The sequence below is a fragment of the Macrotis lagotis genome, chromosome 2, assembly GCF_037893015.1.
Source record: "Macrotis lagotis isolate mMagLag1 chromosome 2, bilby.v1.9.chrom.fasta, whole genome shotgun sequence".
Classification (NCBI taxonomy): domain Eukaryota; kingdom Metazoa; phylum Chordata; class Mammalia; order Peramelemorphia; family Peramelidae; genus Macrotis; species Macrotis lagotis.
The window spans coordinates 216,128,273-216,143,143 of NC_133659.1; the positions used below are offsets into that span (position 1 = coordinate 216,128,273).

Genomic DNA, 14,871 nt, shown 5'->3' on the forward strand with positions numbered 1-14,871 from the left:
GTTCACATTCAACCTCAGACACTTCATAATTGCCCAGATGTGTGACCTTGGGCAATTCACTTAAGCCCACTGACTTGCAAAACAAACAAACAAACAAACAAACAAACCCAAAAACAAAACAAAGAAACAAATAAAAAAAAAGAATCAGAAAAAAATGAATGAGAGGTTTTTAAAGAAACAACTCCAGAGCAGAAAAAAGGGAAGGCTGTGAAAGGAAGAACTAAATAACTAAATAAAATAAGTCACAAACAGGGAAAATACTAACAAAAGGAGGGGAGAGTAAAAGGGAGGAAAAGAGCTTGTGGGGGGGGAAGCTGTATCAAAGTAGACTAAACAATAATACTAGGAAAAAAAGAATAACCTTAAAAGGAGGAACTCACAAAGATATTCTAAATTTTAAAAAATAGTAAAGACAAATAGAGAAAATAACTCAAAATTTTAAATGTGAATGGATTAAACAATCCAATAAAATAAGAAGGAAGATTGCAAAAGAAAAAGGAAACCCCTCAATCTTTTTTAGTTTTTAAAGAAAAATATGTAAAAATTAAAGATTCATAAAATAAAAATGAGAGGCAGGAATGAAATTTACTATGGATCAAGAGAAACAAAAAAAGAGAGCTGTGTTAACAATTTGCTATCAGAAAAATAAAACTAAAAACTTGCAATACAAATAAAAACAAAGAAAATGCATCATGGTTTAAAGAAATTACAATGAACCAATAAGAATTTTAAATGTTCCAAATGATACAGAAAATTTAAAAAGTAAAGTTAATTGAATTATAAAAAGACATAAATAGAAACACAATACTAGTAGAAGACTTTTAATGGTCATTTTAGAATTAGACAAATATAAACAAAAGATTTTTTTAAAGTGTAGAAAACATCAAATTGAACAAATTGTTAGAGAAAATGCAACTGAAATGCTTGTGGCACACTTTGAATAGGACTACTAAATAAAATTAGTATTTTTCAGCACCATAAAATACTTCTATAAAAAACCCAAAAGAAATATTAAGTAAACTGACAACATCAGAGATATATTAAACATTATAAAGTAAAAGATAAGAGTTTTTAATATTATGAAAAATGTGATCATCAAAAAACAAAAAAACATGATATGTAATGAAACTATGTTAGTTTTCCCAATAATACAGGAGTAAAGTCAGTTTGTTTCCTTTCCCAAAGTGTAAAAATAACTATAACAATCATTCTATTTATCTTTTTTTATAAGAAAGAATAAAGTAATATTCTTTATTTTCCATCAAAGAATCTAAAGGATTTTAATATAGCACTATAAAAAAGTGAAATATGCTTTGGGTATTTTAAGATCAGAACATATCATCCTCAGAAAATGAGTTTCAGAAAGGATGGCACTGTGACCTCACCTGCTGTTTCATATCAGCATAGACTTTCTCAGAGTTCAGTTCAACCTGCCGCTTAAACTCCTCCAGAGCAGCATCTGCCTGCTGGGCCTGTAGCCTCTGTATCTCAGTCACACGAATCAGCTGTTCCTCCTTCTCCCTAGAAAATATAGAAAATCTTAGAAGTTCAAATATCAAATAAAAGAGTGACTATATTTATATCTAAAAACCATTTAGTTCTTTAAATTTGTCTTCAATTTTAAATTTCCTGTCTCAGTTTCATCTAATTTTCCTTTAAAGTGATTATAGAATAGAATAGTTTTGGCTAGAGAGATTTTAATTGTAAGAGGGTGAGAAAAGATGATTGGCATGCTACTACTGAAGATTCCCTATCCTTTAGTGAATTTGCCTTAAAAAAAGCACACATTTTACCTCTTTATTTTTTCAAATTAATTAAAGTCTTTGCAAATAAGGCCGAAAGAAGGAAAGCAACCAACATTTCTTAAGTGCCTGTTATGTGTCAAGCACTTGTGGCAAAGCCATTTACAAGTATTATCTCATTTAGTCCTCAAAATTCAGGAAGATTATAATTGAAGAAACTGAGGCCAGAAGCAGCTAAGTGACATAACCAGGATCGTCTAGCTAGTTAATCTCTGAGGCTGGTTTTGAATTCAGAACTTCCTGATCTGAATCTATTCTCTTCTATCTACTGCCTCACCTGTTGCAGAAGAAACCTATTAAAAAAGAGAATCCAAATATGGGTGAGATTATTTGTAAATGAGTACATGAGGGTATATTAAAGAACAACTGTCAGTTGTCAAGGCACATTTATCCCTAGGGTTTAGTTCAAGTCCTGGAAATTGGAACTCTGAGATTAGAAAAGTGAAAATGAATCCCAGAAAAAAATACAGTGAAGCCCAAGTAGAACACCAGGGACTGAAGCCAGGGCAAGAAAAAGTGTAACTATTGCCTCCAACATCATCTTCTTTTTTCGGACCAGTGAGCATGAGGAAATATAGAGGAGCAATCAGGTTAAGGACTAAAAAGCAGACCCTACCAAAACTGAAAGATATGGGCAAGAGGCCAAATGCCAAGATGCTAAGACAAGGGCTGGAGCTAAGCTACAGAGAAAAAAAAAACAGAATAGACACAAAGAGACCAAAGTCATTTCTACTGCTTAGAATAGAACTGATGAATCCATGCTATCAGACTGTTTGCTACCTTTTTTATTCTCACCTTCCCCAGGAAGGCTGCGAGAGTATTTGCCCAAGTTTTTATTCCTGAGAAGTTTTTTGTTGTTGTTTCTGTAAATTTATAATATTATTTTTAAAACCATCTTAAGAGAAAAAAAATGTGGCTAAACATTGAATTGCAGATAAATGTTTCTCATTCCTCCAATGTATTTGACTAAGGAGGCGGAAGCAATAAAGCACTGAGAAGAGAGAAGACATATTACAGAGAGATGAATATTCATCAGGAAAAAAAATTCTTTCAAGTTTATGAAACCTAACTACTGAGAAGAGTTAAAAAAATAAAATATTATGGATTCATATTTTTACATTCTTACAAAAGAAGGGAACAAGTGAATTAAAACCATTTTAACACATAAAATTTGAGTAACCATTTCTGATAAGGGAAAAATTATAAAAAACTGAGGTTAGTCATTCTAAGGTCCAATCTCATATCTCTACCCAATGTACTGACCCAATGGGTAAACTATTCACCCAAGGAGCAGAGTTCTGAGTCAATACAAAACAAAGACACAGGGGGATAAACTAGAAATCATTCCAATAAAATTGGGCATAAAGCAAAGATGTCCATTTTCACAGATTCAATTTAGGGCTGTACAAATAACATTAGATATAGCAATAATAAGAAAAAGAAATGTAAAGATTAAACATAGACTATGATGAAATAAAACTGTCATTTCTTTACAAATGATATGTTCTTTTACTGAGAGAACTCTAGAGATGAAATCAACAACTAACTGAAACAATTAACTTCAGCAATTAATAAATCACCACCATTTCTGTATGTTACAAAAAAAAAACAGTAGCAAAAGTTAGAAAGGGAAATTCCATTTAAAATAACTAACAGATAGTACAAAAATACATGAGTTTGCCTGCCAGAAACCATATGAACACAACTAAAAAACACTCTTCCAACAAATAAAGACATCTGAATAATTATAAAAATACTTAATTGCTCATATGTAGACTGAACCAAAATAATAAAAAATGATATTAATTTACTTATTCAGTGTCATACCAAATTGTGAAAAAATAAATTCAAAAAGACAGAAAAAATCATGAGAAAATTCATCTAGAAAAATAAACAATGAAAAATATCAGAAGAATGAATGAAAATAAAATCAGGAAGGAAGAGGGACTCAAAGTAACCAATAGCAAACTATACCACAAAGCCATAATAATCCAAACAATTTGGTCCTGGTTAAGAATTCGAGAAGTTGAATCAATGGAAAAGATTAGGTATATAATATACTATACAAAAGGAAATGAGCAGAGTAAATTAGTGTTTGATAAACCCAAAGATTAGGATAAGAACTCATAATATAACAAAAACTATTGGGAAAACTAGAAAGTAGTCCAGGAGAATTCTGACATAGACCAATATCTCATAACATATGCCAAGAAAGGCTTAGAATGGATATAAGATTCAGACATAAAGGATGATATCATAATCAAATTAATGAAGAAAATATCTGTCAGATTCATCAAAAGGGAAATGATTCATGATCAAAAAAAGAGTGTCTTTCAAGTATTAGAATGAATAACTTTGATGAGATAAAGTTTATAAGGTTTTGCATTAGCAAAACTAATATAGTTAAAATTAGAAGAAAATTGGGAAAATAGGGGAAATCTATGCAACAAATTTCTCTGATAATGACTCATTTCTGAAATACATGGGGAACCAAGTCAAATTTATAAGAATAAGAAGCATTTTCCAGTAGATAATTGGTGAAAGGACATGAATAAGTAGTTTTCAGATGAAGAAATCAGATGAAGTCAATTGAAAAAAGCTATATAAAAATACTCTAAATAACTAATACTTAGAGAAATGCAAATAAAAATAATGCTTAGATATCATGTGACACTCATCAGATTGGCTAAGATAAAAGGGAAGAAAGAAGGAAAGAAGAAAGGAAGGGAGGGAGAGAGGAAAGAAGGGAAAAAAGAAGGAAGGGAAGAATATAATAATAAATTTAATAAACCAAAGAGATCACAATAAATAACACTATTCAAGAAAGTATATATGAGAAAGATTAAAAATTTTAATTTAAAAATGATTATTATACATTTAGTCTGGAGATAAATATCACATTCCTATTTCTTTCTCATTCTTCTAAAAAATTTACACTCTTCTTAGTTCTTACCCTTGTGTGGGTACTGTTTATTCTTTCTCAGTTACTCTTTTCAGGTATGTCTGCCTGCTTGCCTGCTTAGCTACCTTCCTTCTTTTTTCTCTTCCTTCCTTCTTTCTACACTCCATTCTGTCTTGTACAAGATCTCATAGCTAATGTCACGTCAGAATAGAGTTCAGGTCTTCCTGACTTCAGGCCCTGTACTCTAATCCACTGTCTCTAATAGGAAATGAAGCCCTCTCTTCAAAAACTGTTCTATCACAACCAGAAATGGGGCACTTGCACTCTGCAAAGATGTGTTTTAAGGCAACAAGTCAAGAGAGTTCTCCTGAACAGTCCAAAAATGGTAAGGAAATTCTAGTCCAAGAGGAAATAGCAGATAGTGACCATAAAAGTCTGAAGAGGAAAGAGAAGTTAGTGACCAAAGACCACCAGCATGGTCCTGGGACATTCCAGGTCCAAGGGTTAAGAATTCCTTAATTTTGTATCCTAAGATGCCAGAGAAGACCCTGAAGACCTTACAATCAGAAATTCAAAGATTTTTTGGAGTCTAACCTCAGGATGTGAAAATCAGCTCATTAACTCTGAGGACTGCATGTTGTCTCCCCCATTTGACTGTAACCATGTTTTAAGAAAATCACTTTAGTGGTTGAGTGGAGGATGGATTCAAGTGAGGAGAGATTTGAAGAAGGCAGACCACAGGTTTTTTCAATATTCCAAGTAGGAGGTGATACGAATGCACATTAGAATGGTAGCAATGGTAGAGGAGAGAAGGAATAATACTCAAAGAGATGTTGAAAAGGTAAAATTGAAATCCTTGGCAACAAATTGGATAAGTAGTTAAAAGAGAATGTGAAGAATCCAAGATGACTTCTAGGTTACAAGCCAGGAGGTAGGTGCTAATAATATCCCCATTTTACTGATGAGGAAACAGGTAGGTAGCTTTTAAGTGATTTGCCCAGGAAAGTCTTGAGGAAGAATTTAAACTAAGATTTTCCAGATTCCAGAACCAATACCTATCTACTACACTACAAGTGCTTTTTAAGCATTTTTTAAAGTTTTTAAGTTTTAAATCTTAAATTCGAAAGTGCAACACTAAATTCATTATCTTTCCCCAAAAATTCTCTCATCTTCCTAACTTCCTTATTATTTTTTGAGAATATTACCATCTTCCAAGTCATCTAGGGCTAGTTATCACCTTTGACTCTTCACTCTTGTTTACCTTTCCTCATATCTAATCAAATGTTAAGTCCTGTCATTTCTACCTGTAATAGCTCTCATGTATGCTCTCCTTTCCTCTGACAATGCCATTAGCCTTGTTCAAACCTTCATCATGTCACACACTACGACTTTTGCAATAGCTTCATGATTGGTCTCTTTCAACTAAGTCTATTCCCCTTCCAATCTCTCTTCCATTTAATTGTCAAACTGATCTTACTAATGCACAGGTCTGACAATGTCACACCAGTCCCCACCTCTCTTATCCAAAAAACTCTATTGATTCCCTGTTACCTTTGGAATTAAGTAGGAAATCATCTAGTTGGTAAAGTCTTTCATTACCTGATCCCTTCCTACCTTTCCAGTTTTCTAATACCATACACCCCATAACATAATCTGATACAGTGACACAGTTATATAGATTTCTATCACTAAATGAACAAATGAATTTATTTTTCTTTTAAAAGATACTAGCAATAAAATCCTTAAATAGATGGTTGTAATATAAACTCCATTCAAATGAAAATGTAGCAAATTTCTTACAGAAACATAAAATGAATATGCTAGAAATTTAATTTTAAAAAATTGAACAGGATTTCAAGGATAAATTTCAAGGATAAATTGCACCTGTGACACTATTAACATACCTGAAAGACTCCTCCAATTTGCGAATTTTCTTCTGGGAATCTCCTTTCTCTTTATCAAGTTCAGTCTGGAAGCCATTAATCTATCATTACAAAAAAAATGTTAAAATTTTAGCTATGAAATTAACACTGTTAAGACGTGGGCAAGTGCCAAGATGACTGAGTACAGGCAGCAATCCCAATGAAATTTCCCAACTTTTCCCACCAAACAACTTTTTAAACGTTTCAAATCAAATTGTGAAGTTGCTGAGCTCACCAAAGGTCAGATTAAGACATTTTTCCAGTCTAAGAAAACTTAAAAGGTTGGAAGGAATGGTCTGTGATATTAACATAGGGGTAAGTATGGGAGCATGGTAGAAGCATCAGCAGTGGACATTGGAGTCAATGGCATTGATTAGCAATTAAACACTGCTTATAAGCAGTTCAGAACTGTAGTCCCAGGGTGGAGAGGAGTATGGTCAATCACAAGGGAACAGGGGCCCAGGTCATAGATCTAAGACATAGAGGGAAAATAGCAGTTATAGATGCAGGAGAGAAGGTCACAGTACCAGGGTCAAGAATAGCATTAGTGCAAGAACCTTCCTAGGTAAAGATTGGAGGGCATGTGAGAGAGCAGTGACCACACCTTTACCTAGATCACATAATGTTGGAAGTAGACCACTCCACTCTGCAGAATTATTTCTGAATTCTGTAGAACAAAAAAGCCTGAAGCATAGTACTGTACCTCTCAAAACCCAGGTGAGCAGTCTAACTCTAACATAAACTACAAAGCCCAGAAAATAGTTTGGGAAAAATGAACAAACAAACACCAAAACAATAATGACAAAAACTTGATCATAAAAAGCTACTATTGTGACAGTGAAGACCAAGACACATCTCCTTTAAAAGTAAAAATTACCAACTGGCAAAAGAATTTTATTCAAAAAAATAAAATTTAATAATTGGAAAAGGAATACAACCCATCTAAAAATCAAACTGAACATCTGGAAGAGAATGCAACAGTGTGGGATTCAACTGAATCTTACTAGTTTGGCAGAATAGATAACTAATTTAATGCTGAGTTCAGGAAACTGGTTGTTAAAACAGCACTAGTGATCACAGTTCTCTCTAAGGTGGGCACCTGGGCAGCCCCCAAATGTCAAAATAACAAATTTACATTCCTTACTCTTTTTAACATTCATCTGTGCATCAGTATTTTCTAAGTGCCCATAGTAATGCTCATTCTGTCCATAGGTGAGAAAAATTGATGGAAATATGCTTGAAATATTTATTTGTTGCTTAAAACTCATTTTACCTTTGATGAAACACTACGTTTTTACCCTCATTTTTGTTATTTCAGTAAACAAACATATAACACAAAGAGAAATTGGTACAAACAACCAGGGAGTGACGAGCTGTCATTTGTTTCTGCTTTGTGTTATGCCCAAAATTTCCCTCTAGAGTGCATTGGTGTTCCCTGAACAGTGAAACCAATTTGAAGCTGGAACACAATGAACCAATAGAAATATAAATTTCTTATCAATTTCAGAAGCTATGGAAGTAAAAGGAAAAAAAAAGAGTTAGAATAGGTAGAATGAGTTTTGGTTCTGTAAATGGTCCAACATTGGCTTCTATGATCATGTGACTGCTTTCACTCCATAAGGATATGTTTGCTTACTGTGAGCAATATAACATAATCTAGCTTTGTGTGCTTCTTTTATTATTCTTATTTGAATATTAAATGCATAAAATATTAAATTACCTTTTAGTTTATCTTTTTGTATATTTAAAATGGTCACTAGGGCAGAGAGCCAGTTGTTAATTTATTTGAATCCCACCACTGAATGCAATTCATCAAAAGGTAAGATAAACCAAGTGGAAAAGGAAAATAACTCATTTAAAAGTAAATTTAACCAATTAGAAAAGGAAAGACAAAAGCTAATTGAAGAAAATAGAACACTACAATTTGGAATTAAACAAATAGAAACTAATTACTCTATGGGACATCAAGATTCCATTAAACAAAACCAAAAGGCTGAAAAAAAATGAAGATGTAAAATAACTTTTAAGAAAAAATAGATCTAGAAAATAGATCTGGAAAATAGATCTAGAAGAAATTAATTTACCATTTATTGGTCTACCCAAAAGTCTAAGTCAAAAAAGAGCCTGGAAAATATCTTTCAGGAAATTATCATGGAAAATTATCCTAATATACACAATCAAGAAGACAAAATGGTCCCTGAAAGACTACATAGAACACCTCCAGAAAGAGACCCAGACTAAAAACTCCAAGTATTATCATAGACAAAGAATACACAGAACATCTCCAGGAAGAGACCCAAGAATGAAAACTCAAAGTACTACCATAGCTATAGTATTATCTTAGAATTCTCAACTAAAGGAGAAAATACTTCAAGCAGTCAAAGAGAAGATTTAAATACAAAGGAAGCACAATCAGAATTACACAGGACTTATTAGCTTCAACAATGATTGGATGGCCTGGAATATGATATTTCAAAGCACAAAGAATCCTGGATTACAACCAAGAATTAACTGCCTGCAAAATTCAGCCTATTTTGTCAGGGGAAAATATGGATCTTCAAGGAATAGAGGTCTTCCAAAATTTTCTGATAAAAAGACTAGAAATTAACAGAAAATTTGATCTTCAAATACAAGACTCAACAGATACATAAAAAGTAAACAAAAAGGAGGAAAATGCTAGTCAAGAACATTAACTTATATACATGCTTACAAGGGAAGATAACATTTGTAACTCGAGCATTTTATTACTCTCAGGATAGTTAAAGGGTTAAATATAAATGAAGGGCTTATACTTAGAGGATATAGCATAGTTGGTTCTTGTCCTCCTTTATTGAAGAAGACCAAAGAAGAAGACATCACTATGTTTGAGATGAATTACAGTATGTCTGACTATGGCTGATCGCACCAATATGAGCTCAGAATACTCTACCCTAGGTCAGGCACAAATAATCCAGGTGAACACCTTGGGTTTTACATAGATAGATAGATAGATAGATAGATAGATAGATAGATAGATGGATGGATATCACATTTCTTCTGAGCTACTTTAATTCTACCTTGCTGATAGAGGTACATTCTCTGATGAGGGAACCCTATAACTGGGTAGTTCTGTGCCAGTGTCTCCCACACCATATAATCAATTCTAACATTCTTAAGAGAGACCTTCCAGGGGAGGGGGTGGATACAGGAAGGCAAACACACTGAAGGGGGTGGTATTCAGAAACAAAATAGTGGGGAATATCACATTCAATATGGATCAGTGTATACCATGGAAAAAACGTGAAGACTGACAAATTGCCTTGGGGCGGGGGGAAGTAAAGATGGGGGGGGTTGTAAAACTCAGAATAAAATCTTTAATTAAAAAAAGAGAGAAACCTTCCAGATGTCCCAGTAATTAGAGGTTCTACATATAATTAAATCAGAAGTGACCTTACCTAACTAGATACCTTAGTTAAGGACAGTGCTAGTTCAATAGGGGCAGAGTTTGGTAGGTTACTTAGAAGGGTTGGACATAAATAGATTAGGAAAAGATGTTATCTTAATCAATACTTTAGTTAACAAGTATTTTAGTACCATGGTAAAGGTGCTAAAGGGACAGAGGGAGAGAGTGCACATAATACATTGGTTGAGGAGGGTTGTAGGGCTATGCTTGGAGCACAATCAATATGGAAGGTAAGAATGTACTTAAGAGGGACTAGACCTGAAAACATCATGAAAAGATTTAACTTTGCTTGACACTTTGGGTACAGTTGGAGGGAGAGTGCAGGGGGGGAGGAGAATGGCAGTATAAATGATTCATGAATGATTTGATTTTGCATGATGCTTTATAGCACATGAGAACTATGTATGTCGATGGAGAGTACAGGAAAAGGGGGTATGATATAAATTGACTATAATTTGATGGGTTTTATGACTCTTAGAAATAAATTTCTAATGAGGCAATGCTACTTATTAGTCAAGCAATCAATCAATTACCCTTTGAGAATAGTACTTTAATCAGGACAGATAAAAGGAATATATTTTGACAAAAAGAGTTGTAGGTACAAGACAGGGTTAAAACAATAAAAACATTAAAAAAAGTATATTATGATAAGGCAAGGCATGAATTTTATTTCCATAAAGTGGAAGCAGAGAGCAGAATAGATTAAAAACCAGAATCCTGAAATGTGTTGTTTACAAGAAATACATCTGAAGCAAAGAGATGTATACACAGGGTAATGGTAAAAGACTGGAGCAAAATGTTCTATGTCAATGGAAGCAAAAAAAATCAGAGGTAGCAATCCTTTTCTCAGATAAACCAAAAGCAAAAACAGATCTCATTAAAAGACATAAAGAAGGAAACTACATCTTTTTAAAAGGCATCTTAGGCAATGAAGTTATAGCATTATTAAACACATATACACTAAATGGTATAGCATTCAGATTCTTAGAGTAGCTGAACAAATTACGAGACACAGACAGCAAAACTATAACAGTGAGGGACCTCAATCTCTAACAGAATTAGGTAAATCTAACCACAAAATGAACAAGAAAGTAGGTAAGAAGCTGAATAAAATCTTAGAAAATTTAGGGGGGCGGAGCCAAGATGGCGACATGAAGGGATCCAGTCTTAGGAGCTCTCTGATAAAAACTCATAAATTAAGGACTCTAACTAAACTTTCGAGAGACAGAAACCACAAAGGGAACCAGTGAGGCAGTTCTCCTACTCAAGGTAACCTGGAAAACAGCAGAAAGGCTCTGCTCCCTGGGGTCAGGGTCAGAGGGGTGACCCACTGGAGAGGTGGCCCCCCAGAGCGAAAGAACTTCAGCCTCCCTGAGGCAGCCCCAGGGCGCTTGGAGCCATGGCTCACAGCAGCGGGGGAGTCCCCTGAGCTGCACCCCGGGGAGCACCGAGCACAAACTGGGGGAACAGCAGGGGATCTCTGCCAGAGTGAGCATGTGGAGCCCAGCCCTCAGGGCACACAGCAAGCAGCTTGGTCTTTCCCCAGCCCTGATTCAGGAAACAAAAGCAGGCAGAGCCTGTAAGCAGGAGCCCCCAGGGCATGAGCCCATTGATCTGAGGGAGGGGAGTGAAGAGAGACTGCAGAGTTCTTCTGTTCTCTGCCTCTGAAACAGGAGTCTGGGGCTCTGACCACATTCAGATCCTGATCTCAGTCTAGGCTACCCCGCAAAGAACAGCCGCGGTCCCCCCCACCTCCGCCCCATGGCAGAGAGGGGGGGTGCATATGGTCATTCACAGACCAGGAGGGAGGACAGAACCTCACACACTGAGACCCTTGTGGGAGTGCCCCAAAAGATTAGGAAGCACCCCAAAACCAGGTCCAGGCTGGGAAAATGAGCAAGCAGAGAAACAAAAAGGAAGACTATTGAAAAGTATTTTGCAAATGAGTCCAAGAAGGATCAAAATACTCAGTCTGAAGATGAGGAAGCACAAGCTCCTGCATCTAAAGACTCCAAGAAAAACAGAAATTGGGCTCAGGCTATGACAGAGCTCAAAAAAGACTTTGAAAATCAAATGAGGGAGTTAGAAGAAAAACTGGGAAAAGAAAGGAGAGAGACGCAGGAAAAACATGAAAATGAAGTCAGCAGCTTAGTCAAGGAAATCCAAAAAAATGCTGAAGAAAATAGCATGCTAAAAACCAGCTTAGGTCAAATGGATAAAACAGTTCAAAATGTTATTGAGGAGAAGAATGCTTTAAAAAAGCAAAATTGCACAGATGGAAAAGGAGATAAGAAAACTCTCTGAGAACAAATCCTTTAGACAAAGAATAGAATTCAGGGAGATTGATGAATTTACCAGAAATCAGGAATCAATACTTCAAAACCAAAAAAATGAAAAATTAGAAGAAAATGTGAAATATCTCATTGAAAAAACAACTGATATGGAACACAGACTTAGGAAAGATAATTTAAAAATAATTGGAATACCTGAAAGTCAGGATCAGGAAAAGAGCCTTGACATCATTTTCAAAGAATTACTACAGGAAAATTGCCCTGATATTCTAGAAGCAGAGGGCAAAATAGAAATGGAGAGAATTCACTGATCCCCCCGAGAAAGAGATCCCCAAAAACCAACCCCTAGGAATATTATAGCCAAGTTCTAGAACTCCCAAGTCAAAGAGAAAATATTACAAGCAGCCAGAAGGACACAGTTCAAATATCGTGGAGCTGCAGTCAGGATCACACAGGACTTAGCAGCAACTACATTGGAGGCTCGTAGGGCTTGGAATACAATATACCGGAAGGCAAAAGAGCTTAGAATGCAGCCAAGAATGAACTACCCAGCAAGGCTGAATGTCCTCTTCCAGGGAAAAAAAAGATGGACTTTCAATGAACCAGGGGAATTTCAAAGGTTTCTTTTGGAATGGCCAGAGCTGAACAGAAGGTTTGATCTTCAGATACAGGACTCAGGTGAAGCATGGAGATTGGAGGAGAGAGGGGAAATATGAGGGACTTAATGAGGATGAATAGCATGTATAGAAAAATGATACTGATAATATTCATATGAACCTTCTCAGTTAATAGAGCAGGTAGAGGGAGCTTTTATAGTTGAAGCACAGGCAAAAGCTGAATTTGAAGATAAAATATGGTGTAAAAATGGAGTCAATAGAAAAAAAGGGAAATGGAATGGGAGAAAGAAAAAGGAGAGGGGGAATAGGCCAATATATTTCACATAATAAGATTTTTTTATTACAATGAGCTATTGCAATGATATGGAAGGAGGGAGGCAAGGGGAAATGAGGGAACCTTTGCTCTCATCAGAGATGGCTAGGAGAGGAAACAGCATATATACTCAGTGGGGTATAGGCATCTGGAGTAAGAAGGAGGGGGGAGCAGGGGGAAGGGGTGGGGATGTGAATAAAGGAGGAGAGGAAGGACCATGAGGGGAGAGTGGTCAGATATAACACATTTTCTTTTTTACTTCTTGCAAGGGGCTGGGATTGGAAGGCCTGCCCAGGACCTATGGCCAGGTGGATTCTGGGCCTAAGGGGTGGTATGGGGGCTCAGGGCTTCTTGGCCCCAGGACCAGGGATCTGTCTGCTGCGCCACTAAGTGACACTAAAGCAGAGTCAGAGTGAAAGGAGAGAGAAAATATAGTACATAGCAGTGGAGACATAAGAAAGGAGGGAGCTGCAATCAGCAATGGCAACATTGGAAAAATATGGAAGTAACTTTTGTGATGGACTTATCATAAAGAATGTGATCCACCCCTGTTGGAACAAAGACTGAAACACATTTTTTGTTATTATTATTTGGGGGAGGGTGCAGGGCAAGTGGGGCTGGGTGGCCTGCCTGGGGTCACATAGCAGTGTGATCTTTGGGTATCTGGGGCCGGATTTGGACCCAGGTGCTCCTGGCTCAAGGGACAATGCTCTGTCTGCCACCCAGCCACCCCTACTATTATTACTATTTTATTTTGGGTGTTTTTTTTTCTTCTTTTTGGTTTTTGCAGGGCAGTGGGGATCGAGGAGCTTGCATGTCACACAGCTGGGTGACTGTTGGGTTTACGAGGCTGGATATGGGCTTGGGTGCTTGTGGCTCCAGGGCTGGTGCTTCGTCCATTGTGCCACCTGGCCATACCTACAATTATTACTATTATTTTTTTTTAATTTTAATTTTTTTTCTCTCCCCTTTACCTTTTTCACCCAAGCAAGACTACCTATATTCATGGGGGGAGCGGTATTTTGTTTACTCGTAAACAAGAATATTTTATTAATGTAAAAAAAATTTGTATAAAATGAGAATAAAAAATAAATTTAAAAAAAATCTTAGAAAATTTAGATATGAAGACCTCTGGAAAAAAGTAAACAGGGATAGAAAAGAATACCTTTTTCTCTGTAGTACATGTCACACATACAAAAATTAAAAATATACAAGGGCATTAAAAACCTTACAATCAAATGCAGAAAGGCAGAAATAGTAACAGCTGGCATTTCAGATTATGTTGCAATAAAAATTACATGAAAAAAGGTCATGGAAAGATAAACCAAAAAATAATTCGAAACTAAATAACCTAATTTTAAAGAATGAGTATATAAATCAACAAATCATAGAAACAATTGACTATTTCATCCAAGAAAATGACAATAATGAGACATTATATCATAATTTATGGGATGCAACAAAATCAGTTTTTAGGGGAAATTTTCTCTCTCTAAATGCTTATATGAATAAAATAAAGAGGAGATCAATGAATTGGGTATGCAACTAAAAAAACCTGGGAAAAGAACAAATTAAAATCCTC

At 35.5% G+C, this 14,871-nt stretch overlaps 1 protein-coding gene across 8 annotated transcripts in view; it reads right to left on the minus strand.

The window, feature by feature from the left end:
• The window catches only part of CEP112 (centrosomal protein 112), a 644,230-nt gene that overhangs the window by 417,451 nt on the left and 211,908 nt on the right, over window positions 1-14,871 (minus strand). For all 8 annotated transcript variants that reach the window (XM_074224744.1, XM_074224743.1, XM_074224738.1 and 5 more), the window contains 2 exons: window positions 6,609-6,688; window positions 1,386-1,521 (listed from right to left, as the gene is read on the minus strand). In XM_074224744.1, the coding sequence (XP_074080845.1) occupies window positions 1,386-1,521; window positions 6,609-6,688 (216 nt within the window). The remainder of the gene's footprint in view (window positions 1-1,385; window positions 1,522-6,608; window positions 6,689-14,871) is intronic.